At 61.3% G+C, this 23,669-nt stretch overlaps 4 protein-coding genes across 7 annotated transcripts; 2 read left to right on the top strand and 2 right to left on the bottom strand.

Moving 5' to 3' along the window:
- Positions 1–2: 2 nt before the first annotated feature.
- On the bottom strand, positions 3–3,446 carry PLTP (phospholipid transfer protein). Its single transcript, XM_009562627.2, has 15 exons — positions 3,335–3,446; positions 3,060–3,159; positions 2,854–2,982; positions 2,559–2,714; positions 2,331–2,394; positions 2,138–2,201; positions 1,943–2,034; positions 1,629–1,805; positions 1,406–1,465; positions 1,138–1,299; positions 918–985; positions 807–849; positions 626–689; positions 465–541; positions 3–364 (listed from the first exon to the last, which is right to left on the bottom strand). The coding sequence occupies exons 1-15, from the start codon at positions 3,444–3,446 to the stop codon at positions 224–226; spliced, it is 1,509 nt and encodes a 502-aa protein (XP_009560922.1). The 3' UTR covers positions 3–223.
- Positions 3,447–6,220: 2,774 nt separating this feature from the next.
- PCIF1 (phosphorylated CTD interacting factor 1) lies at positions 6,221–17,044 on the top strand. 3 transcript variants are annotated; one of them, XM_054081768.1, is made up of 17 exons: positions 6,221–6,380; positions 6,586–6,694; positions 8,961–9,099; positions 9,298–9,422; positions 9,889–10,026; positions 10,429–10,559; positions 10,777–10,931; positions 11,145–11,292; positions 11,497–11,580; positions 12,014–12,113; positions 12,306–12,468; positions 12,941–13,113; positions 13,523–13,609; positions 14,068–14,252; positions 14,730–14,823; positions 15,044–15,219; positions 15,972–17,044. In XM_054081768.1, the coding sequence occupies exons 3-17, from the start codon at positions 8,976–8,978 to the stop codon at positions 16,204–16,206; spliced, it is 2,118 nt and encodes a 705-aa protein (XP_053937743.1). In that variant the 5' UTR covers positions 6,221–6,380; positions 6,586–6,694; positions 8,961–8,975; the 3' UTR covers positions 16,207–17,044. The 3 variants fall into 3 exon arrangements, with proteins under 3 accessions (XP_053937743.1, XP_053937744.1, XP_053937745.1); XM_054081769.1 differs by lacking the exon at positions 6,586–6,694 and having other exon boundaries at positions 6,262–6,380; XM_054081770.1 differs by lacking the exons at positions 6,221–6,380; positions 6,586–6,694 and adding an exon at positions 6,762–7,108.
- Positions 17,045–19,747: 2,703 nt separating this feature from the next.
- Positions 19,748–21,915, top strand: LOC104060841 (E3 ubiquitin-protein ligase RNF182-like). 2 transcript variants are annotated; one of them, XR_008452608.1, is made up of 3 exons: positions 19,748–19,926; positions 20,366–21,175; positions 21,262–21,915. XR_008452608.1 is itself a non-coding variant. In XM_054081576.1 (2 exons), exon 2 carries the CDS (start codon positions 20,389–20,391, stop codon positions 21,112–21,114), a length of 726 nt encoding a protein of 241 aa, XP_053937551.1. In that variant the 5' UTR covers positions 19,748–19,926; positions 20,366–20,388; the 3' UTR covers positions 21,115–21,915. The 2 variants fall into 2 exon arrangements, 1 of the variants encoding a protein (XP_053937551.1); XM_054081576.1 differs by having other exon boundaries at positions 20,366–21,915.
- Positions 21,916–22,681: 766 nt separating this feature from the next.
- LOC128853851 (iroquois-class homeodomain protein IRX-1-like) lies at positions 22,682–23,669 on the bottom strand. Its single transcript, XM_054081845.1, has 2 exons — positions 23,505–23,669; positions 22,682–23,276 (listed from the first exon to the last, which is right to left on the bottom strand). Exons 1-2 carry the CDS (start codon positions 23,667–23,669, stop codon positions 22,755–22,757), a joined length of 687 nt encoding a protein of 228 aa, XP_053937820.1. The 3' UTR covers positions 22,682–22,754.

Genomic DNA, 23,669 nt, shown 5'->3' with positions numbered 1-23,669 from the left:
CCTCTGAGCAACGACGCCGCACAGGTTGGAGTGGTTTATTGGTGCAGGGTAAGGGGTGCAGCAGGGGTTCCCAGAGCAGCCGTCTCCACCTTGCTGCTCCCACCAGGGCACAGGCGCCCTGCAAGATGTGCCAGCACTACTGGCAAAGCTGCTTTCTACCTACAGCCTACGGGTCCAGCCCGGGATCTGCCCGCGGTCCAGGGTGATGGAGCGAGGGGGAGAACTAGAGCGGGCGAGGGTCTGCACTGGGTGCTGTGGGCCGCGAGCTGGGGTGGGCTGGAGCGGTAGGGGCTGGGCGGTATTTCTCAATCACTTCCCGCAGCCCCTTGGAGAAGTGGAGATCAGCTCCCACGGTGAGGAATCCCTGCAGAGGGGATGAGGATTAGACAAGGCTGGGTGGGACTGAGCTCTGCCTCAGCAGGATGTGGTCCCTGTGCCCAGGGTCTGGGATGTCCCCATCATACCGCATGGTTGGTGACCACCTCCTTGGTGAAGTCCATCCCTTCAGGCAGTGGGATCTGCACTCCCTTTTTAGTCCTCTCTGCGGGAGAAGAGAGAGATGGGATGGAGCCGTGTCCTGCTGTACTGCCCCAGGCCCAGCTGCGTGGGCAGTGCCAGTGCCTACCGTTAATGATGGGCATGATGGTCAGCTGCAGCAGGGTCTTCAGTGGTGCCTGCAGTGAGAAGAGCTGGGGAGAGAGGAGCTGGGTGAGCAGGGGGCACGACAGGTGCCCAGCACCACGCAGCCCGTCCTGAGCCTGCCCTGAGCTGTGGCTGGGGTCACAGGGGAGTGCAACTCCACTCACCGCTAGTGACTCCAGTGCGGACTGCTTGGAGTAGATGCGAAACCTGCAGGGGAGAAAGAGCCGTGAGCTGGGCACACAGGGGCCCTTCCCCACAGGCTCCGCGGGCCCTACCGGCGCATGTTCAGCTGCACGCGAAGCGCCTTCCCTTGCAGAAACACCTTGGCACTCAGCTTGGTTTCCTGGGGAGAGAGAGGCAGTGGCATCGCAGCCTGGCTCTGCCCCCGCTTTGGGACAGCGGAGCATTCTTACATAGAAACACTCATCCTGAGTGTGCTGGGGTGACTGCACGGGGAGCCCCAGCTGCGTGGCCCTCCTGGCACCCCCAGCTCACCATGGCCATGCTGGAGAGCGGGATGGCGGGCCGTCCGGCTGGCACCAGCGAGATGTTGAGGAAGGCAGAGACGGAGACAGAGGTGCCTGAGGGCTTGATGATGCAGCGGGGCGCAGCCGACGCCTGCAACACCAGCCGCAAGGGAGCATCCACGGCAGGACTCTGGGGAGGGCAGGAGAGCCAGAGGTATGGAGCTGGCCCAGGCAGGGCTGTGCTCTGCCTCAGTGGCAGCTCTGTGCCTCCTGCCCCAGCTGAGTGTTCCTCTCACCAGCATGAAGATGGACCCAAAGAAGGTGGCTCTCAGCAAAACCTCCAGATCCTTGGGCACCTGCAGGGAGCACAAACCAGCTGAGGGTGAGTGAGCAGTCCCTCTGGATCCGAGCAGAGCTGCTCAGTGGCTGGCAGCGCTTCTGCACTGTGGGCAGCGCCCACCTTGCCCTCCTGCCTGCAGAAGCCACCTGTACACGGCCCTGCATCCTGGCACTGCTTACTTTCTCCCCCTGGAGCTCAATGGCCAGCACGCCTGCCTGGAAGTACGCCTGCATGGCTGTGTCAAAGAAGTACTCAGAGAAGGCAACGTAGACCATCCGCTCAGTCTCCTTGATCACCGGCTCCACCGCATGATTTTCCAGCTCCAGGTTCTCTCTTGCGCGGGGGAAGAACATACCCTGGGCCGAGAACAGGAGCTGTTTCTGCAGCCGCAGTGCAGCCCACCCTACTCGCTCTGGGATGCCCAGCGTGCCGGCTGGCATAGCTGCTCCCACAGGGATGGTGGGAGGCTTGGCACGACTGATCCAGCACTCACCTTGAAGTCTAGGTCAAGGGTGTCCATGGAGATGGCTGGATCCCGCAGGAGGGAGTAGTCAATCCCGATGTGATCATCCACATAGTTCCTCACTGCCAGGGATGATGTTGTTACTCAGCCTGCCCACCAGCCCCATGCCCAGCTCTTCCCTCCCCGCAGTGAAGGGTCCCATCCTGTCCCCCTGGCAACACTCACCAGGCACTGTGTCCAGCAGGGAGTTCAACAGCACAAGGCTGGCGTGCTCCAGGGACGGGCAGATCTGAAAGGCGAGGGGCTGGGCTAAGCGGGGAACCATTCCCAGGTGTGGATGAGGACCTGGAACCTCCCCTGCCTTCACTGGGGTCACCCCTTTCCCTGGGCTCCATCGCCCGCCTGCACCCAGCCATACCTGCTGGCTGAGGAGGAAGCGCATCCCTGTAACGATGAAGGTGCTTAGGAACTCGTAGACCTTCCTGCAGGACACAATAGCAGCTCTGCAGCCACCTGGTTTCCCCCACGGCTCCAGCCCTGCCCTCCATCCCCACACAGCCAGGGCTGTCCCACGGGCGCAGGAAGCGAGGTCAGGGAGCCAGGCACAGATGGGTGGATAGAGCTGCTGTGGTGGGACCGGGCGTACCTGAGTGTGCCGGAGAAGCCTGCGTGCATTCTGGCAATGGAGGCATTGCAGGTCATGTTGGAGATCTTCAGGCGCCCAACCTCATCCTTGGCCAGCTGCAGCACAGTGTGGATGTGGACACCATCCGCCGAGGCATTGATGGACCCAATGTCGTAGCTGGAAGCAAGAAAAGAACAGGAGCACACAGCTTCTACCAGCTGTGGGGCAGGGCAGCGCAGCACCTGTGGCACCCAGCGGGCATGGTGGAGCAGCGGCTGCAGGGTGCTGGTGCCTGGGGCAGCAGGAGGGAGCTCACAAGAACCAGTAGAGCAGCTGCCTGCGGAACCGCAGGCTGATGGAGGCGTCACTGATGTTGAATACGAGGTGCTGCTGAGGCTGGAAGTGCAGGTCAGAAGATGCCAGCTGCAGGTCTGTCACCTTGACCCTGCAGGAGAGGGGACAGAGATGGTTGGACGGACAGACGGACGCGGGGAGCATCTGCGGGTGGTGGGCAGCACTCACTGACTGATGTTGTAGTGGAGTGGCCCCTCCTTTCCATGCAGGTCTGACACAGTGATGTTCTGCAGCTCCTGCTCCACGAAGCGCAGCCCCTCCTGCTTCACTGCAAAGCAGAGCGAGCGGGGCTGGCCACCGCCGGGCTGTGCCGCTCTCCGGCAGCATCACCCCGTCCTGTCCCCCTCCTCTCCAGCTGCCCCTGTGCAGGCATAGCCTTTCCCGGGTGCAGACCCCGGAGCTGCAGCCAGGCCCCGGGGTCAGGGTCCCAGCTCACCCCTTACCCAGCTCCAGCCCCTTGGCAGTGATCCGGATTTTGCAGCCGGGTGGGCTGTGCGAGGCCGGGACGAGCCAGGGCAGGAGAAGGAGGAGGAGAACGGTGCTGCCGGCAGCCATCTCGCACCTGGAGGCAGAGAGCGGGGTCAGCCCATGCTGTCAGGGAGCACCCAGGGAGAGAGTTGGCTGCTGCCCAAGCCGTGTGCAGCCCCAGGGCAGAGGATGCCCCAGGGAATGATACCCCATGGCTCAGCTGCTCCCCACACCCCGAGAGCTCGCCATGCTGTCCAGGTCGCCATCCCCTGAGCTCCCTGGGAGGAGCAGCCCAGGAGGGTAGAGCCCTGACTCTGGGGTGCTGCACAGGACCCCCGGCGCAGACCTTGAGGTGCCTGCAGGTCACATCCCTGGGGAGCACTCGCTTCTACGGGCCTCAGCACCGTCCCGCCCTGCCCTCGGCACTCCCAGCTCCCCAAACCACACCATGAGGCCTGAGCTCAGCGTCTGCTGCTGCAGGGAAGCCCAGTGCCCCATGGCGCAGGGAACCCTACCCTGTGGGGTGCCCCACAGCCCTCCCAGCTCTCTGGGCAGACCCCCAGATACGTGCTGCCTGCCTGCAGGCTCTGGGCTGGGACGGGGAGCTGGAGCCTGCCCATCCTGCAGCAACAGCCACTGCTTCCCACAGCTGGGAGGGCAGTCCAGGTCTCTCCACACTGTATTTCCCCGTTTTCTGCAGGAAAAGAAATGGGGACGTGGCTGCCCAGGGCCACTAGCTGCCTTCCTCCCAAGCCTGTGCAGGGCGCACGCCATGCGGCTCAGTTCGGGTACTTACAGCGAGGCTTGTCCTTGGCTCCCCGGTGCAGGGAAGCTGAATCACGTGAAGGGAGGGAGAACACCAGTAGCTCCAGGAGTTTCTTTTGAGTTGGCTGAGGTTCCCCTGTCTTTTTATATCCCACCAGCTGCCACTCCTTGCGAGACCACAGCTGGGAGGAGACAGTGGGACGGGGAGGATGCAGGTCTGGAGCCAGCGCAGGCAGAAAGGCAGCAGGGGGCTCAGACACCCGGGCTCCAAGCACGCAGCCTTCCTCCCCTCCGCACGCGTGGCTCCCACATCCTGCATGCACAGCCACGCGCCGTGTCACTGGCAGCACCCAGCATCGCGAGGGACGCATGTGCAAATGGGGTCCAAGGGGCTGGAGCAGCCCTCCCGTCTGTGCCACAGAGCCCCGGACGGTGCCACGCACCCCCAGCTGCTCTCTGCCAGTGCCCGCCATGCTCACTGGGTCCGTGCCACAGCCGGAGCCACACAGAGGCCCTGGGGCTCGGGTGCCGATGGAGGCTGCTCTGTGCCCATCGTTGATGTGATCCCCAGGTGGAGAAGGTGCCGAGGCTGCTTGGTGCTCAGTGCTGCTCTGACAGGTGCTGCTCAGACCCCGGGCACCTCGGGGGATGCAGGAGCTGCCTCTGCCTGCTCTTGCCCAGTTTGCAGACAGGCAGCAGGCAGGCACCAGGACTTGTGGCACCCCGGCACTGCCCAAGTGGTGGCAGCAGTGTCCAGGCTGCCATCCTGTCCTGTCTTGCTCGGTCCTGCTCCATCCTGCCCTGTCTCGCTCCATCCTGTCCCAGCACCCCGAGAGCCCTGTGTGAGTGAGGGGCAGGGGCACAGGAGGGGCTGCCCCCACCCTTCTCGCTGTCCCTTCACAGTCCTCACTCCCCCGGAGCCAGTGCCTCGCGCTCCGGGCAAGGATCTGTGCGCTGGGCAGCACAGCTTGGCTGTCTGGGGCTCCCGTGCAGGAGGCAGGGAGATGTAGTGCTTACACAGCGCTTCTCCCTCCAGAATTGCTTTGCCAGCACTGACCCACTGAACTGACCCCGGCGCTCTCGGAGCAGAGGGCAGGATCCCGGGGCAGCGCGAAGGTGGGGCTGCAGCCCAGGAGGGCAGGAAACCCCTTGGGGAGCTGAAAACAGGGACACTCCAAAGACATAGGGCAGGAAAGGGCCTTGTAGCTGCCCCTGCCCATCTCCTCGGGAGCTGTGAGCCGTCACCGTCCAGGGTCTGCCCGAGTGCCGCGGGTGCCCGGGGAAGGGGAGGTTGCTGCAGCTCCCGCCAGGAACCAGCCCAGCCGGGCAGGAGCCAGAGCAGCCATATCCCCACTCCCCACGCCACGTTCCCCTCCAGCACACGCTGGGCCGGACGCAGCCTGCTGTGAGCGCCGCAGTCCCGCAGCGGGCACACGCTCCCGTGGCACCGGCGGCAGGGATGTGCCTGCCCACGGCTCCTGGGGACACGGAGCTGCTGCCACGCTGGGGATACGGCCCAGCGGCAGCCACGGCCATGGGGATGGAGGAGCGCAGCCGCCCTGGGCCTCGAGCGCCGGAGCGATAAGAGCCAGACCGGAGAGAGAGCCGCCGGAGGGAATCCTGGAATCCTTTGGCTGGAAAAAAACTCAGGGATGCGAGTCCCTGGCAGTGCTCTGCGGGAAGGGACCTTCCCAGATCTCCGATCTCAGCCTCCCCATGCGCAGCTCGAGGCCATCTCCCCTTGTCCCGTCCCTCGGCAGCACAGCCGACCGCCCGGTTCCAGTCCCCCGCACCCCACCCCAGCCCCCGAGGGCGCCGGCACCGAGTCCCTGCTGCGGCCACCGCTACCCCCACCGCGGCGCCCGCCACTCTCAGCATGGCGCCGGGGCCATGCCCACATAGGCGGGCCACCACACCCATCATGGCGCCGGGGCCCTGCCCTCATAGGCGGGTCGCCACTCCCGGTATGGCGGTAGGGGCAGGAGCGGTCGTGCCCCCACGGGGCTGGCAGCCACACTCAAGATGGCGGTGGGGGGCACAGTTTGCGCATGCTCACGGTTGAGAATGCGTCCCGCCGAGGAATTGCGCATGCGCCGAGTGGCTCTCGGCGGCCGCGCCTGCGCAGTGCGGGGGGTGGGGCGGCCCCGCGCGTGCGCCCGTGGCCCCGGCGCAAGATGGCGGCGCTGGGCCGGGCCCGGCGGCGGAGTGGGACGCGCGTTGGAGCGCGGGGCCTGCAGCCCGCGGCCTCTCGCACGGGTGAGCGGCGCGGCCCGGGCCCGGGCCCGCCCCGAGGGCGAGGGCGGCTGCGTCGGCGGCAGGCGGGGCGGGCGGGGCGACAGGGAGGCGGCGCGGGCCCGCGGCCGCCATCTTAGAGCGCGGCCGCCGCCGCCCCGGGGCCCCGCGCCCTCCCGGGGCCGCTCTTGCTCCCGGGGCCGCTCCCCTAACGCCTCTGTCTCCGCAGCGGCCCCCGCGGCCCCAGCGCGGGGCGCCCCGCTATGAGGATGCGGCCCCGGCGCGGCAGCGGCCAGCACGGAGCGACGGCCCCGCGTCCCGGCAGGCAGCCCCGCACCGTGAGTACTCGCGCGCTCTGCCAGCCCGCCCCGCCGACGTTCGCGTGTCCGGGAGGGAGAGCCTCGCTGTGTCCCGGGTGATCCCTGCTCCCCGCCGTCAGCGCTTGGTGTTGCCGTGCGTAAAATCCCGCCTCGATGGGATGGGAGCGGATAAGGGTCCTGGTCGGTGCCTCTTTTCCGTTGTGTTCCTCCAGCTGCGCCGGGGCTGTGAGCGCTCTGGGCAGAGGCAGTGCTCGCCGTGCCTGTCAAATCCCCTGCATCGCCGCGGGGTACAAAACCAGCGGTGTAACAGCGTAAAACGCTTCCTCGGGAACTCGTTGCCTGTCAGAGTCCTGGTGTTGGTAACAAAAAAGCAGAGTTGCCTCTGTGGGGATTTCCGTTAGTTTGCTTTTTCCCTCTTCTCGCACCTTTCGGGTACGTGGATCTAATACTCAGTAGTGAGCGAGAGACAAAGTTTCTTGTCTCTTTGCATCATTCTGGTTTATCCATAAACGGGAAGAGGAAAACAATGGCACTATTTGACTGCTTCTTTGAGCAGTCAGTGATGAAAAAGATGGGCAAGTTGTTGCGGCTGGCGTGCGCTGTTCAATCTGGGAAGGTCTTGTCTTGCTAGATAGCAGCACGTAACTCCAGGAATCCATCCCTGTCTCCCCCGGGAGGCCTGGTCTTGTCAGGGCACACCAGACCACTCTAAAGTGGTGTCTGTAACGTGCAGGATGCGCCACGGGTGTGGATGTGTTTTTACAGCCCTTGGAAGTGACGGCACCCACAGCGCTGCCTGACGAGGCTCGGGCGCTGGCATGCTTCCTCGCACGAGCAGCCTGGCATGAGCATCCGCTCCTGCCACGTCCCCGCAGGATAGTGGGACCAGCCTTGGCAGCTGGTGGACGGAAAGTGCCTGTAGAGGGCACGGCGGGACTGGAGTTGGGGCGGATGTGAGCAAACAAATCCTGTGCACACTCCCCTGCTGGGGTGATTCCATGTCTGTGATTGTATCCGCACACCCTGTGGCAGGCGCTTTCGCCCGTGCGCTTGGTTACCGTTATCTGCCTGCTGCCGAGCAGAGGCCGAGACCCCAGAGTGCTGCGGTGTCCCTTGCCTTCCCCTGCTGGAAGGAGGAAACGTCTTGTGAGATGCTGGAAGGAGTGAGCATTCCTCTGCCCTGGCTGATTCTGTAGCCAGCGATGCCAGCAGTGCAGCCAGTGCCTGCGAGTTCTGGATTGCTGTGAGCTCCAACTGTTCTGTTCTTAAACAGCCAGCAGAGGTTTTTGGAGCTGGAAGGGAAACACGGTTGAACAACTCCAAAATAACTTGGCATGCAAACCGAACTGGAGTTTTGCTGAGGAGAGGGTGCAGGGGGAGCCTGCTGCTGGGGCTGCTGTGAGGTCAGGTTGAACCCTGCTGCCTGCAGGACAATGCTGCTGCTGTCCCGGCTGCAGGGCTGCAAAGGCTTGGGCAGGGTTCAAAGCTGAGTCAGACGGTAACTGTTCAAAACGCCTTGTTTTGCCCCGGTTAATCGCTGTGGTGCATGGGGCTGCTCTTGAGGAGCTGTCTCAGGGACTTCCTGGAGGGAGGAATTGTGCCCCGGAGAGAAATACTAACTGTTTCTCTGCCGCTGACACCATTAAATTATGATTAAGATGAGCTTTATTGTTTCAAGGGATCTTTTTGCATACTTGTTATGAGGATGAACAGGTGCCAAAGGCTGAACCAGCCTGTCCAAGACCTTGCCTGGAGACTGGTCTAGGGACATAGTGAGGGAAATGATTCCAGAGCTCCTGACGACTGACCTGTTGTTCTCTGAGCCACAGCCATTGTTTGGGAAGCGCCAGGGCTGCTTTACATGGTGGAAGTGCTGTAGTAAAGGGTTTGGTTTTTTTCAGTTATGTGTGGTTGTGTGTGTGTGAGTGTTGATTAAACCACTCTGAGGAGGACAGATAAGGCGTGGTGGGTGGTGGTGTTCGCAGAGGAGGGTGTTTAGGTTTGCACGTGCTCAGTCCCGTTGCGTGGGGCTGGATGCAGCAGAGATCTGGCTGAGCAGAGGGTGTTTTGGACGCTGGCCTGACTACCTCCCTTGCTGACCCTATTAAAGCTTAGCATTCCTCATTGCTCCTTGTGTCTGGGATAACAGGCACTTCAGGGGATCGAGTTGCTGGGTTCTGTGTGCTGTACAGACCCTGGTTTTGTGTCGGAATGGACTTACAGCATTGCAGCCTAACGGCCCTGGGAACCCTGGCTCTAACGCAGATCCTGTGTGTGTTCCCAGCTCGGTTGCTGAGAAATGGCCAATGAGAATCACGGAAGCCCTGCGGAGGAAGCATCTCTCATGAGTCACTCACCTGGCACCTCCAACCAGAACCAGCCCAGCTCCCCCAAACCTTTGCGACTGGTCCAGGACCTGCCAGGTACCGGCGCCACATTTGGGAAGGCCGGTGTGGAGTTCAGCAGGGCCATGTTTGCAGGGGAGAAGGGGGAAGCGGGGCCACCCTGTCAGGCGAGGAGTGATACATGTTTGAGAATGCACTGTGGCAGTCACGGGGCCCTGAAGGGCAGGGCTGTCATCAGGGGCTGCCCCTCTCCTGACTCTCTCCTTGTGTTCCCAGATGAGCTGGTGCAGGCTGGCTGGGAGAAGTGCTGGAGCAAGCGGGAGAACCGCCCTTACTACTTCAATCGCTTCACGAACCAGTCTCTGTGGGAAATGCCCGTCCTGGGGCAGCACGATGTCATTGTAAGTAAGCCCGCGTCGTGTTGGGGGGGGCTGTGCCGATACCGGAGTGCTCTGTGGGTGTGCAGGCCCCTTGGGATTGAGGTTGCCGGTGTGGGAGGGTGTGCTCTGCTGTCAAAACACTTCGCTGAGCCCTGTGCCTGCCTTGGCTGTGATGGAAGGTTCCTCCTTCGGATGCATGCTCCAGGTGTGCTGTTCCATGTGCAGGCACTGCTCAGAGAACGCTCAGCCTGGGGATGTTGGGTTGCGTGTTTTTCATCTAAGTCTTTAAAACAAAAAGCACACAGATACAATAGAAGAGAATTTTGTGGTTTTCTGCAGATATGAGTAGTGGTGGAATCCTTATTTCCACCTGCATGGGAGCTGGGGTGGTGACATGGGAAGTTAAGAGGGTTTTATTGTTTTGTGTGGGTTGCTGTGTAGGCAACTGATAGACTCACATCTGCTCTTGTTGTTCGGGCGCTTGCAGTCAGACCCTCTGGGGTTGAATGCGGCTCCAATGCCACTGGAAGGTGGGATGATAGACACCTCTGCAGAGAGCAAGCAACGGAAGAGGCGATTCTCTGAAGAGGTTCCATTGAGCGGCAACAGCGTGAAAAAGCCCAAGGTGGGTCCAGTGCTGTGGAACGAATCAGCTGAAGGATGCCTCACAGGCTGAAACTTGGAGGCTGGAGCTGGGATCTGTTTGCTCTGCAGCGTGCAAGGCTAGGCCACCCTGGTGCAGCTCAGGCTATGGCCGCTGCCACTCAGAACATACCAGAGCAGGAGCAGGCACCAGCCCTGCCGCATTGCCATTTCTCTCTTAAGGCCTGTGAGATTTGGGAGATAACGGATATGACTGAGAAACGTGATATCTCGTGTGTCCACGTTACTGTGTGCCAGTGGCAGGCGGGATGCGCTTCAGCAGCCCACAGGGGTATCCTAGTAGAGTGCTGGTGCAGGGCTGGTGGCTGCGCGGAGCTGCTTCGCCTTTCTCTCCGGGGCAGTAATCCATGTTTTACACACCCAGGCGGACATCCCAGGGAACCCAGCTGCACAGCCAATCCCCAGTTCTCCCAGTATTCCCGGAACCTCTGTTTTGAAGGCATGGTGTGTTTCGCCTGAAGACAAGCAGCAGGCAGCTCTCCTACGACCAACTGAGTGAGTTGTCTCTGTTTGTGTCCTGGTGGTGGATTAGAGGCACCCAATTTTCCAGACATCTTTGAAGGAGAACCCGAGGAATGTAATATCCCACCTATCTGTGCAAGAAGTCTTGATAGTTCAGTTTCCTGGCTGGTGAAACAGCCCAAGGAAACATCTTTAGGAGTAATACTTGATAATGAGCTGGCCATCCTGATGATATTTACTTCTGCCATAGAGTATATTGGGATCTGGATATTCAGACAAACGCAGTGATTAAGCAGAGAGCACCGTCTGAAGTGCTTTCTCCACACCCTGAGGTGGAGCTGCTTCGATCCCAGCTCATTCTCAAGCTGCGGCAACATTATCGTGAGCTCTGCCAGCAGCGCGAAGGTGAGTTTCTGCTGGGTTCCACTCGTTTGTCCTGTGCTGTGGGGTCCTTCCTTCTGGCTGGTGTATGTCCTGTCCTTGTGATCTCTTTCTGCGATGGTTATGCTCACTGTGACATTGCTGGCTGTGAACTCATCAGGCAGAACTTTAGTGGAATATCCTTATCTGGGCATCTTTTCCGCATATCAATGAGACCCTTTTTCTGTGCTTCTCCAGGGATTGACCCCCCAAGGGAGTCCTTTAATCGCTGGATGTTGGAGAGGAAGGTGATCGATAAAGGGACAGATCCTCTTTTACCGAGTGACTGTGAGCCAGTAGTGTCCCCTTCAATGTTCAGAGAGATCATGAACGACATTCCCATCAGGTACTGTTCAAAGACAGGGCGCCTAGCTGGGACGTCACTGTCTCGGGCTCACCTAGTGATTTACCTGCCGTGGTTCTGTGCTGTTGTGTTTTACTGTGTCCGGTGAAGCAGTCTGTGCTGGTGACATAAAGCCCAGGAGCTGGGCCTGGCCTCCATGCTTTTGTGGCAGCTGTGGAGCTGATCGCATGCGTTTGTTTACTTCAGGTTATCCAGAATCAAGTTCCGGGAAGAAGCCAAGAGGCTGCTCTTCAAGTATGCCGAGGCTGCAAAACGGCTGATAGAATCCAGGTGGGAGTTCCTTTCGGTGCTGTCGCCTTCAGAAAAGAGAGAACAGTTATAGGGGCTTTTAGGAGGAACTGCTGCCTCCCACCTTGTTCAGCGCGGGTCATTGTCTTGCTGTGGAAGAGCAAGGTTGGGAACATAGAGAAAGAAACTGATAGTGCTCGTGGCATCTTTGGAGAGCAACCACCATGGCAGGGGGTTGAAAACTGGATGGGCTTTGAGATCCCTTCCGACCCAAACCGTTGCATGATTATATGAAAAGTCTGGAAATACTTTGCGGAGGCCAGGAGGGGAGTGGCAGGGCAGGGTTTTGAGGAAGCCTTGCCCTGGGCAAGGAACATGTGGGTAGCCGTGTTCCGATGCTGGTAGCCGGCCATTGTAGTGTGGAAGGTATCACCGTGGAACTGTGGGTTACATTTTGCTCTCCCTTTTTGTGTAGGAGTGCTTCACCAGACAGCAGGAAGGTGGTGAAGTGGAATGTGGAGGACACCTTCAGCTGGCTGCGACGGGACCACTCTGCTTCAAAGGAGGACTACATGGTCAGTGCCCCTCTGCTCCTACAGCGTGTGCAGGGAGCCTGGGGAAGCTGGGGCTGCTGGGGATAAGGATCCTTCTGGAGAGGCTGTGATTGCTTTCCTTGGCTCCATGAAACGGGAGAGACGGCAGCAGGGAGGCAGGGGGGGTCTAGTGGTGGATTGTGCAAGGGACGCTCTGGTTCTCTGACTCGGCAGGACCGCCTGGAGCACTTACGCAAGCAGTGTGGGCCCCACGTGTCTGCTGCTGCAAAGGACTCGGTGGAAGGCATCTGCAGTAAGATCTACTACATATCCCTGGAGTACGTCAAGCGGATCCGGGAGAAGCATCTTGCCATCCTCAAAGAGAACAATATATCTGGTACGCAGCTGGCTCCGGAGAGTGGGAGGGCTTTTTGCCATGAGTTCTTTTTTGCCCTGCTGAAGCTGAGGCAAAGCTGCTGTTCGCGATGGGTAACCACAAGGTGGCAGGAAGATTCCATTGCCTGTGAATATTGTGCTTTGGATGAGTAATACAGCAATAACAGCAGTGACAGCAAGGGAAGTGTTTTATCGTCTGGAACATGCCTCGTGATGCTGGGGCAGTTGTGTGCTGTGTGAGAGGTGGAGAGGTCCTGTGGAATGGGTCCCTCTGCTCTACGGCGGGTGGTGGAGTCGCTCTGGGGAGCTAGCTCCAAAACTCAGTAGCTCCTGCAGCATCAGTGCGGGGTGCTGTGGGGGGACCCTCTGCTCCTCAGCCCCGTTCCCATCACTGCCTGTTTGGATGGGGAAGGAAGGTCTGTCCCAAATGTTTTGGATTCTGATGGGCTGCCTTTTCTCTTTGTTCTCCATAGCGGAGGTAGAAGCTCCTGAAGTCCAGGACAGGCTTGTGTACTGCTACCCTGTGAGACTGTCCATTCCCTCCCCACCGCTCCCCAGCGTGGAAATGCACATGGAAAACAACGTGGCATGTGTGCGGTACAAGGGGGAGATGGTGAAAGTGAGCCGCAACTACTTCAGCAAGCTGGTGAGAGCCAGCCGCAGGCGTGGCCACTGTTCAGGGAGAGGTTTTGTTTCACCCTGTCCTCCAATAGGAGGGATGAGCATGGGCTTGGCAGACGCTGTGAGGTACCGCCCTGATAGCGTCAGATATGAGAGACTGGCTTCTCCAGAGGGTACTTAATGAGGTGTTGCATGTAAACTTTGGATGTATACAGCTCTGCAAGAGCAGTCACACCTGTGGGTGCTCACTGGCACAGTGCATTCCTTTGTGCCAGCAAAGAGCTTGTGGTTCACAAGCGGATGTGCTGAGGAGCCTCCGTGCCAAGTGCCGCCTGCTCCTATTCCGCAGCATCCCTCGCCGGGTCCTGCTGTGCTTGTGTACCCTCACCTTTGCTGATCCTGTTGGTGTTCAGTGGCTGCGCTTTCCCTTCCAGTGGCTGCTCTATCGGTACAGCTGCATTGATGACTCTGGCTTTGAGAAGTTCCTGCCCAGGGTTTGGTGCCTTCTCCGCCGATACCAGGTACTGCCCTGCCACAGCTGTGGAGCGTCAGGAAGCGAGAGTGGGAGCTGGACTGGGGGTCTTTGTGCAGGGTTGGCCACAGCTCTGGGAGCCTAGTGCAAAACAGGGCTCAGACTGGGCCTGTTCTCTGCTCTGGCATTTGAGGTAGGACTGTGGTCTGGGGAACAGCGGTGGCCTCAACAGGAGACCTTGGGGGTGGGGAGTAAAGATGGATTTTTATGACAAATCTTTTTTGTTGATTTCAAGGGCCGGCTGAGGGGCTGTGGGGTGGAAACAGGATATGCATGGGGCTGAAATACCCAAAGAACGTTCCTGGGAGCATGCAGGGGACCCACATGAGTTTGAGAAGGGATGAGGTGGCCCTGCATACCTAGAGGAGAGGGTGCGTGGCCCTAGTCCATGGTCCGTGAGGGGAGCAGGGGGCACAGGTGCGGCTCACGCAGGTTTGCTCTCCGCAGATGATGTTCGGTGTGGGTCTGTACGAAGGAACTGGTCTGCAGGGGTCACTCCCTGTGCACGTCTTCGAAGCCCTTCACAAGCTCTTTGGAGTGAGTTTTGAGTGCTTTGCCTCACCGCTGAATTGCTATTTTAAACAATACTGTTCAGCCTTCCTGGACACAGACGGGTATTTCGGATCCAGGGGGTGAGTCTTGCATTCCGAACCCTTGCTGTGCATTGGTGTGGGTGGGCGTGGTGACTGTGGGCTGACGTGTCTGTGCCTGGGCAGCCGCAGGTGTGCGGTGTCTGCCGGGATGTGTGCTAATGGCAAGGAGTGGGTACAGGTTGGTGGTGCGACTGCCAGGAGTGCCAGCACCTCCTCAAAGGCTCTGCTCCCTGGAGGGATGCAATTTGGAGGTCTGCCAGCACTCGCCCGTGTTCTGGAGAACGGGAGAGCGGGGCCTTCAAGCAGTCAGCTTGAATCAGCTGTCACTACTGGTGACTGCAGGGTGTGTGTATCCTCAGTGACCTCTCCTGCTGGCAGCAGCAGCCGGCCCAGTTCTGGTGGGGATCCAGGCTTCCTGGGAGGGTGTCTGCCTCTTCTGAGGACACGGGTGCTATTTAACATGTGAAAATTAGAGTTCTGGCCTCTCTGACAAGAATCTTTGCCTTTTTTCTCCAGCCCGTGCCTGGATTTCTTCCCTGTAAGTGGCTCTTTTGAGGCAAATCCTCCATTCTGTGAGGAGCTGATGGATGCCATGGTCTCTCACTTTGAGGTATGTTCACTCACCTGTGCAGTCATTCTGCATGGAGCTGGGCTTCGTCCCTGCCTCCTCATGGCTCTCGCGCCCTCGTGGCAGGGCTGGAATGCAGGAGGCTGGGCCGGTGACCACTGCAGCACTGCTCCAGAGGCAGAAGTGTTTCCTTTCCATAAAGACTGTTAGACACATCCTTGCTCAGCTAGCGCTGAGATCGTTCCTTTTCTGGTTGAACTAGAAACTGCTGGAGAACTCCAGCGAGCCTCTCTCCTTCATCATCTTCATCCCGGAGTGGCGGGACCCTCCCACGCCAGCGCTGACCCGCATGGAGCAGAGCAAGTTCAAGAGGCACCAGCTCGTCCTGCCAGCCTTCGACCACGAGTACCGCAGTGGCTCCCAGCACATCTGCAAAAAGTAGGCCTTTCTCCCAGGTCCTTGGAACGCGTTTCTGCAGCCCTAGGACAGAACCACCCTGTCCATGCTGAGATCGGTGGGAAGCAGGGAGCAGACAAGGACAAATGCAGCGTGTGGTCACCCGGGGTTCCTAAGACAGGCGTGTGGAACGGGTGTCACAGCTGGTGAGGGGTATGTCCCTCAGTACGAGTCTGATCTGAGCAGGCCGTGCACGTGGTGCTGCGGTGCTGGCTGTGCTCAGCTGCCAGCCCTCTCATCTGGTGAGCTGTCAGCAGCGTTCCTGGGCTACCAAGTGCCGCAGCAACTGGTGTCACTTGGGAGAAGCCGGCAGGGTCTGAGAGCACAGGAAGCTGCTCGTTGGTCTCCTGTTTCAGCAACAAGTTAAAGCAACAGGTTATTTAAGCCCCAAGAGCTGAAACACTGAGGTTCTCTGTGCCTGCTGAGGCGGGTGCCCTGCCACGAGGAGCCTCCTATGGGGACAACCATGTCCCGCTGCACATGCTGCATGGCCATGCAGCATCCGTGCTTCTCTGAAGGCTCAAGAACCTCTGCCTTTGCTCAGAAATGCCTGGCACTGCTCTCTTCCTGCTCCTTTCCACAGAGTAATGAGAGAGAGATGGAGGCCAACACTTGTGCTCGGCGTGATGGGCGGGTAGAGGAGGGGTGGATGCTAAGGAGCAGGACCAGGTAGCAGTGGCGTGGCCTTGGCATGGGCCAGGGGTGTCCTGAGCGCCTGTTCTCTTCCCTTGCAGGGAGGAGATGTACTACAAGGCCGTGCACAACACAGCCATCCTCTTCCTGCAGAACAGTGCGGGATTTGCCAAGTGGGAGCCCACACCAGAGCGACTGCAGGAGCTCGTGGCAGCCTACAAGCATTCAGGCCGGTCCCTCAGCTCTTCCTCTTCATCATCCTCCTCCTCCACAGCAGATAAAGAGCGGGAGCTCGGCCGAGAGCAAAGCAGCAGCCGGGAGACGAACCCCAACTAAGGCGCAGAGGTGGGAGGCAGCAGGGGAGGAGCTGGCGGCCCCGAGGAGGCTCGCCGGGCAGTGAAGAGGCTGCCAGCTGCAGAGCACCAGCCCGGGGGACTCTTGCACAGCAGTTCCACGGCACCTGCTTCCCTCTGCGAACTGCACGCTGCCCCACGCAGGAGCGCCGGGAGCGCCCAGCCGCCAGTGGGGAGAGGAGGCTCAGCTGCGGCCCTGGCCGGAGGGCAAGGGAAAGCAGCAGAAGGAGCAGGCGGCCCCTTCGATGCCAGAGCGCCAAGTGAAGGGGCAGCTGGGGCTGGGACGCTCACAGAGGCAGAAGGACGGCGAGACAGAGGGACAGATGGCAGGCGTGAGTGGTCAGCGCCTGGCGCCGTGGCTGGAAGGGCCCCGGCAGCGGCCGCAGCCCAGCGCTGGCAGAAGGACGGGCAGAGCCCGGGGGCTCCCGCAGCCGCACTGGCACCAGCACAGCTCCGTGTCCATAGTGTATATAGTTCTGTCCGTGGCGCCCGTGCTCCTGGCAGGGCCGTTCCCATCGCATCCGTGTTTCTTTCCCCCACATGTGGTTCCCGTGTTCGCCGACGCAGTGTACGTACCAGGGAGGAGCGGGGCGGAGGAGTTTCTTGATGTGTGAAGACGTCTTTGCCGCTGTTTTGTAGTCGTCGTGGTTTTTATGCGGAGCCTCCGGGCTTTATTTAACCTCCTGGGTTTTGTTTTGTAAGGATTAATTTAACACCGCTAACCATTTTATTACTTTTATCAAGAAGAGCAAAGTCTATTTTTGATTTCTGTTTCCTAGTTCTTCGGAACATTAAAAACCAGCGTACAGCTCAGCCCCGTGTCCGTGCCTTCCCTCTCTGCTGGCCCGGCTCTGTGCTCACCCCAATCTCCATTTCACTTGGTCTGAACAGCATGAAACTGTTACAGTTTATTGCAGAAGCATCCATTCCGTGCTGCAACATCCTCCCAGTGAATATTTTTCCCTAAGGACCAGCGTGAACCCCTTCCCTGTGGTTCATGTTGGCCGCTGTGGCAAGGAAATTGGCTTTCTCTGTCCCGGCGTGGCTTCCCCAGAAGCACCGGGTTCACGGCTCCCCGTCCCCCTCAGCCTTTCAGGGCACAACAAGCCCTCGGGGAGGCTGAGCCCTTGGCACGGCGATGGATCCTGGCTGGGCTCTGCTGCAGGGGGCGGTCTCTGGGCTGCCACATGCCCACCTCGTCCCGACCCTGACTCTTGGACTGGAGTTGTTTGCTCCAGCTGGCCTCACCTGGCCTAAGGAGGTGAGGGTGGCTTGGCTGCCTGACAAGGTCTCGCTGGGGACTGGGGGTCTCCCAGAGTTCCCTCCGGAGCCCCTGCCTCCAGGTGGGCTGCAGGCACCGTGGACCTCTGCTCCCCAGTGTTTCACTGTCCCATGGGGAAAGGTGCCAGGGTGGGTTAGCAGTGCCTGGAAGCCCTTAGCCTTGCAGGGCTGCCCGTCTTGGCACAGATCAAGGCTGCCAGGTTTGTTCAAAGTAGGAGATGAGGAAGGCTGGTGACTCCTGGGTTGTGCACAGGCCCTCCAGGCAGCAGCACTGGTGTGGATCCGGTGGGCAGGAACAGCCCAGTCCCGCACACTGCCTGCTCCCAGCATCTCTGCAGCACCCAGAGGTGCTTTCGGTGACAGAGACAAGGAAATCACTGACGTCCTGGTCCTAAAGTGGCAGTGGGGACAGCTCGGAGCCCCAACAGCAAAAGCAGCAGTTTGTGAATCCACATTTTCCTTTATTTTGAGCCAAGGCAGGCTGCTCCTGGACTGCGAGCAGCCAGAGACGCACCTTGACACTGGGATGTGTCCACAAACCTTTGCCTTGGCCAGTCGGTTCTCACTGCTCCTCTGCCGTGCTCCCTCAGGTGACGGGCAATTACCTTGTTATGGATTTAATTGCAGGAACACACGGGCAACCGTGCACCGTTGGCAGAGGACAGTAGCTCTGGCTTTGGAGGAGGGCAGGGATGAAGAGGCAGTGGATGGAGGGTCTGGGTGAGGGTGGTGGGGCTGAGGGTGCGTGGCCGGGATGGCTTCCAGATCTAGGAGCTACCAGAAAAAGCAAGTCATGAGCTGCAAACACCTTCAGAGGAGCCTGACAGGAAGGTAAGTAATGGTGTGATGCTAAACCAGATCAAAGAAATCACTGCATGGCCCCACTCCCTGAACACAACCGCAGTGCCGTGCTGGCACAGGACTGCCTGTTTCACCTGATGCCAAGACGGGTTGTGACACCTCCAAGGCAGGTGGCAGTGGCTGTCCTGCGGTGCCCAGGGCAAGGTGGGAGCTGTGGTGATGGGGGTGGCTGGGCATGGGGGTTACGAGTGGGGCTGAGGTCACACCGGGAGATGGATGTTGCCAGCTCCTCTGGAGTAAAAGCTCTTCCAGACTGCAAACCTCACCAATGTGAAGGAAAAGCCCCCTGGCTAATGCTGGTGCTGGCTGGAGCTGCAGCCCAGCGCTCATCAGGCTGCAGGTAACCATTACTGGGGCACCTCACGGAGCTCAGCACATGAGCAGAGAGCCCTGTGGGGAGAGAAATAACCTGTTGAGGGGCTCAGCCGTCCTGCCCTGTGCCCGAGGGGTCTGACTGACATGGGTGAGGGGCCGCAAAACTGTGCAGCGCCTGGGCTTGGCACAGCCCTAGGGCAGCTCTCGCTGTGCGGGGTCCTCATTGTCACCCCTGGTCCTCACCATGTGGGGTCCCTGCCATCTCCCCTGCCACCCACTGCATGGGGTTCCTGCCATCACCCCTGCCATGGTGCTGCTGCCGCTCTCCCGCCCAGCAGTGTGCTGGAAGTGAGGTTTGCCCTGTCTGTGCCAGGAATACTCACCGCTGCCAGCGTGGCCCCAGCACTGGGGCTCCGGCGCTGCTGCCCCTCAGGGTTGCTGGACCCCCCCTGGTGGGATCTGCAGCTGCAGTGGGATTTGGCATGGGTTGGGGACACCGGACTGCCTAGAAAGGGGCACGAAGGGCTCAGCTGTGCCCAGCCGGGCTCTGGGAAGCTGGGGCACTCGGGGGCCACAGCTCACAGGAGAGGGTAGGGTAACTGGGCATGCGTTGGCAGCACAAAGCATTTCTCTGCTCCCCAACATCCTCGTCCAGTGGGCAATGTGTTGGGCCCCAGGACGGTTGTGCAGAACCCTTCCCACTGGGCACTGAGGGCACTGAGTTTCTGTCTGAAACTACCTTTCCCCCAGAGCTAGGCAGGCGCCTCGTGTTCCCAGGCTGGAGCAGGAGAAGGGGGACCCTCAAGATCCCACTGTATCTGCTCTCCCCCCAAGCCAGGGTGGCAGAGCCCAGGGGACCCAGGCTGGGGAGCAGCATCCCCAGGGCTGTGCTGAGCAAGGGGCGGGGGGGCTGCAGAGAGTGACCCTGAGCCCCACCTGCTGCAGCCCCGGGGGTCCCGATGGCCCCCGCTACCCTGGCTATGCCCTGCAGCACGGGGGGCTCTGACCTTGCCTTAGCGGGGCTCCGCAGCCACCGGCACCGGCCGAGCATCCGCCTCCCGCTCTGCGTTGCCAGGCCAACGCCGCGGAGGATGCTGGCATCCCCTGCGCCGGGGCTGCAGCCGCAGCGTGGCAGGCAGCGCGCCCCAAAGCGATCCATGGGGCGCCCGCCACCGCCGCCAAGGCCGCAGCGCTGGGGATCGACCCCCGGCTGCCTCCCCAACTCCAGCCCCCAAGCGGGGTGCAGGTATGGGGGCGGCGAGGGGGCTGCGGGGAGGGGGCTGCAGGGCGCGGATGGGGATGCAGGGCAGTGGGCCAGTGGCTTGCAGAGCCCAGTGGCCACAGCTGGCCCTACTCTGGGGAGTCGGCATGCAGCAGGAGGGATAGACCCCCCCCGCAGATGCTGATCCCCACGGGGGTGCTGGTCCCAACCTGCCACACTCAGGGGCCCCGCAGCCACCCTGTCGCCTGGGAATAGTTTCTCTCTCCCACCCGGATGCACAGGCCGGAGAGGAGGTGAGCCCAGTGGCAGCAGCGGGGGTCACGGTGTGGGGAGGGGGCTGCACATGCTCAGCTCTGCCATGGAGCCCGCGGGGCTGATGAGGACCCAGACTGTGGGTGCAGGGCTCGATCCTGGCCCTGCAGCTCGATCCTCACCACCGGCTCCCTCTCCCTGACCCCGACAGCCCCTGGCCGGCCCTGCGGTAGCATGGCCCACCAGGACGGCGAGCCAGGGCTGCAGCCACCGGTGCCCGTGGCCCCCGAACTGGAGTGTAAGATCTGCTACAGCCGCTACGATGCCCGCGCCCACCGACCCAAGCTGCTGTGCTGCGGCCACCGCCTCTGCGCCAAGTGCCTGCGCAAGATGGTGGCACTGGGGGACGCGTCACCCCACCAGCTGCGCTGCCCCTTCTGCCGCCGGCACAGCCCGGTGCCCAGCGGGGACGTGCAGCGGCTGCAGGACGATGGGGAAGCGCTGGCGCTGCTGACGAGCCGTGAGCGGGCCAAGAAGCGGGGTCCCTCCCGTTCCCCCGAAGTCCTCCTGTGCCCCAGTGTGCTGGAGCCCGCGGCCGGCCCCGAATGCCTGGTCGTCACCATCCTGGAGGTGCCGGAGGACGTGGCCCCGCCGGAGGGCCTGGGAGCGCTGGAAGTGGTGCGGCTGTACCGCCCCACCAGCCTTGGCGCGCTGCCCTGCCACGGCCCTGGGCACAAGTGCCGCGCCTGGGGCTGGCGCGCTGTGCCCCGCTTCATCCTGGGTGTCCTCTGCCTCCTCTACTTCAGCTCCCTGCCCTTTGGCATCTACCTCCTGCTCATCGAGCACCATGGCCTGGGCATCATCCTGGTCAGCCTCGTGCCCTCTACCCTCCTGCTCTGCATCATCTACAGCCTCTGCCAGTGTCTGTGCCGGGAGGTCTTCGGGTTCCCCCACTCCTGATGCTGCATGGCCAAGCCCTGTGCCTGCGCTGGGAGGATTTGGGCACCCTGGAGCCCCTCGGGTATGGGTGTTCCCTGGCCAACCCCCAGCATGACGGCGTGCCCGGACCATGGGGAGAAGCTCAGCACGTGTTGCCTTGCCTTGCAGAAGAGCGTGGGCTTTGCCAAGTTGGGAGCTCACGCCGGCGTGGCTGCAGGAGCTCGTAGCAGCCTACAAGCATCGAGGCCAGACCCTCAGATCCTCATCCTCATCCTTGCCATCCTCCATGGCAGACTAGGAGTGGGAGTTGGGCCAAGGGCAAAGCAGCAGCCGGGAGACAAAACCCAGCTAAGGCAGCGTGAGTGGTCAGCGCCTGGCGCCGTGGCTGGAGGGGCCCCGGCAGCGGCCGCAGCCCAGCGCTGGCAGAAGGACGGGCAGAGCCCGGGGGCTCCCGCAGCCGCACTGGCACCAGCACAGCTCCGTGTCCATAGTGTATATACTTCTGTCCGTGGCATCTGTGCTCCTGGCAGGGCCATTCCCATCGCATCCGTGTTTCTTTCCCCCACATGTGGTTCCCGTGTTCGCCGACGCAGTGTACGTACCAGGGAGGAGCGGGGCGGAGGAGTTTCTTGATGTGTGAAGACATCTTTGCCGCTGTTTTGTAGTCATCGCGGTTTTTATGCGGAGCCTCCGGGCTTTATTTAACCTCCTGGGTTTTGTTTTGTAAGGATTAATTTAACACCGCTAACCATTTTATTACTTTTATCAAGAAGAGCAAAATCTATTTTTGATTTCTGTTTCCTAGTTCTTCGGAACATTAAAAGCCAGTGCACAGCTCGGCCCCGTGTCCGTGCCTTCCCAGGTGCTGCTCCCCTCTCCTGCCCGATTCCCCTGGCTCGGGTTGTTGCCCAGTGGGTCTGAGCATGTTCCCAGCAGCCGATGTCCGAGTGGACCGTGCTGCTGCTCCCTCCCACACCCCTTGTGTGGTGACCCCCAAATGTCCCCATCAATGTGTGCCCCTGTCCCTTTGTGTCCCTTCCTATGCTGCCCATGGAGTGGTGCTGAGCCGGTGGTGATGACTCCCCCAGTCCTCTGCCCCACATCTGCGCCCAACCCAGGAGTGACCCAGGTGTCCAGAGAGTGGACAGGGCAGGAGGCACCGAATTGCCTCGAGATGCTGTGTGTTCTCCTCCTCTGACGGGGGGACCCCCCGGGAGCCAGAGCAGCAGTGGGGCCAACGAACCCAGCCGGGTGCTCAGGAGGCCATGGGGCAGCGGGGACTGGCCGAGGGGCAGCCTGAGGGGCTCGGAGTGGGACCTGCCCTGGTCCCTGGGAGCAGTGGAGCCGCCTGCAGCACCGCCAGGAGGGGAGATTCCCGCACCCCTGACAGTATCCCCAAATCCCTGCTGGCATCTCCATTGGTATCCCTGCATCCCTGCTGGCATCTTCAGCATCATCCGTGCCACGGAGAGGCAGCACGAGGAGATCCAAGACAATGTAACATTTATTAGTGCCCCTCATCCCTCCTGCCAACATTTCCCGCTCTCCTCTCCCGGGCAGCTGCTGGATCCCGTGTCCGTCTGTCCTGCTTGGCCACGGGGCTGAGCCCTCCCCACAGCTGCAGCCCCGGCTCTTGGGGACAGGGCACGGCTGCCCTGGCACTACCCCTGCTCCGGCACCGCTGGCACCCCTGGGGGGCACCCGCTCTCGCTGGGGGGAGATGCCAGCATCGCCGCCACACTCCAGATCTTGGGTTTCTGGAGCAGACTCCCCTGCCCAGGGCCCCCCTGGGCGCTGCCCTCGCACCCATCCTGCCCCGCACTGGGGTCAGGGGCAGCTGCCGGTGGGACCCCCTCACCCTCGCTGTCCTCGCCGTCCGAGGCGCCCCGCGGTGCCCAGCCTGCCTTGTTCTCCTTCTTGAGGCGTCGGCGGGCGTTGGCAAACCATGTGGAAACCTGGGTGAGGCTCATCCTACTGACCACGGCCAGCATCACCTTCTCGCCCTTGCTGGGGTAGGGGTTCCTGGGGTGCCGCGCCAGCCAGGCCTTCAGCGCCCCGGTGCTCTCCCGCGCCGCCGCTGCCTTCGCCCGGCCGGGCTCCGCGGGCAGAGGCTGCCAGCAGCAGGGCGGGCAGAGCCCCGCGTGGGGCAGCAGCGCCGGTGCCACCTCGTAGGCTGGGGGGACCTGGAGGGGCACAGGGGTGTCAGGATGGGGCAGGGGCGCCCCTGGCTGAAGGAGTGAGTCTGGGAGGTCTCGACTGTCCATCTGGGGTTGCCCGTCCTCGTCCTCTCCATGCCCAGCACAGGGTGCCCCAAGGTGCTGGGGTGCAGGGGACCCCCAACCCTTATCGCCCCATTCCCATCCCAGGGGTCCCACATCCCAGCACCCCGGGAGCTGCAGTGCGGCACTTACCGAGGGTGCCAGAAGGCTGAGGGGGGGTGGCAGCAGGCTGTACCCTGCCAGCACAGGGCAGGGGCAAGGCAGCAGGGCTTTGGGGGGCACTCTCAGGGCACCCCAGGCTCCCTCACAGCCGCCTGGCTCTCGGCCTGGGCTCCCGTTGCCCCGAGGAGCTGCCAT

The sequence above is a fragment of the Cuculus canorus genome, chromosome 16 (genome assembly GCF_017976375.1).
Source record: "Cuculus canorus isolate bCucCan1 chromosome 16, bCucCan1.pri, whole genome shotgun sequence".
Lineage (NCBI taxonomy): Eukaryota > Metazoa > Chordata > Aves > Cuculiformes > Cuculidae > Cuculus > Cuculus canorus.
The sequence above is the reverse complement of the archived record's forward strand: the minus strand, read 5'-3'. Positions and strand labels throughout refer to the sequence as shown.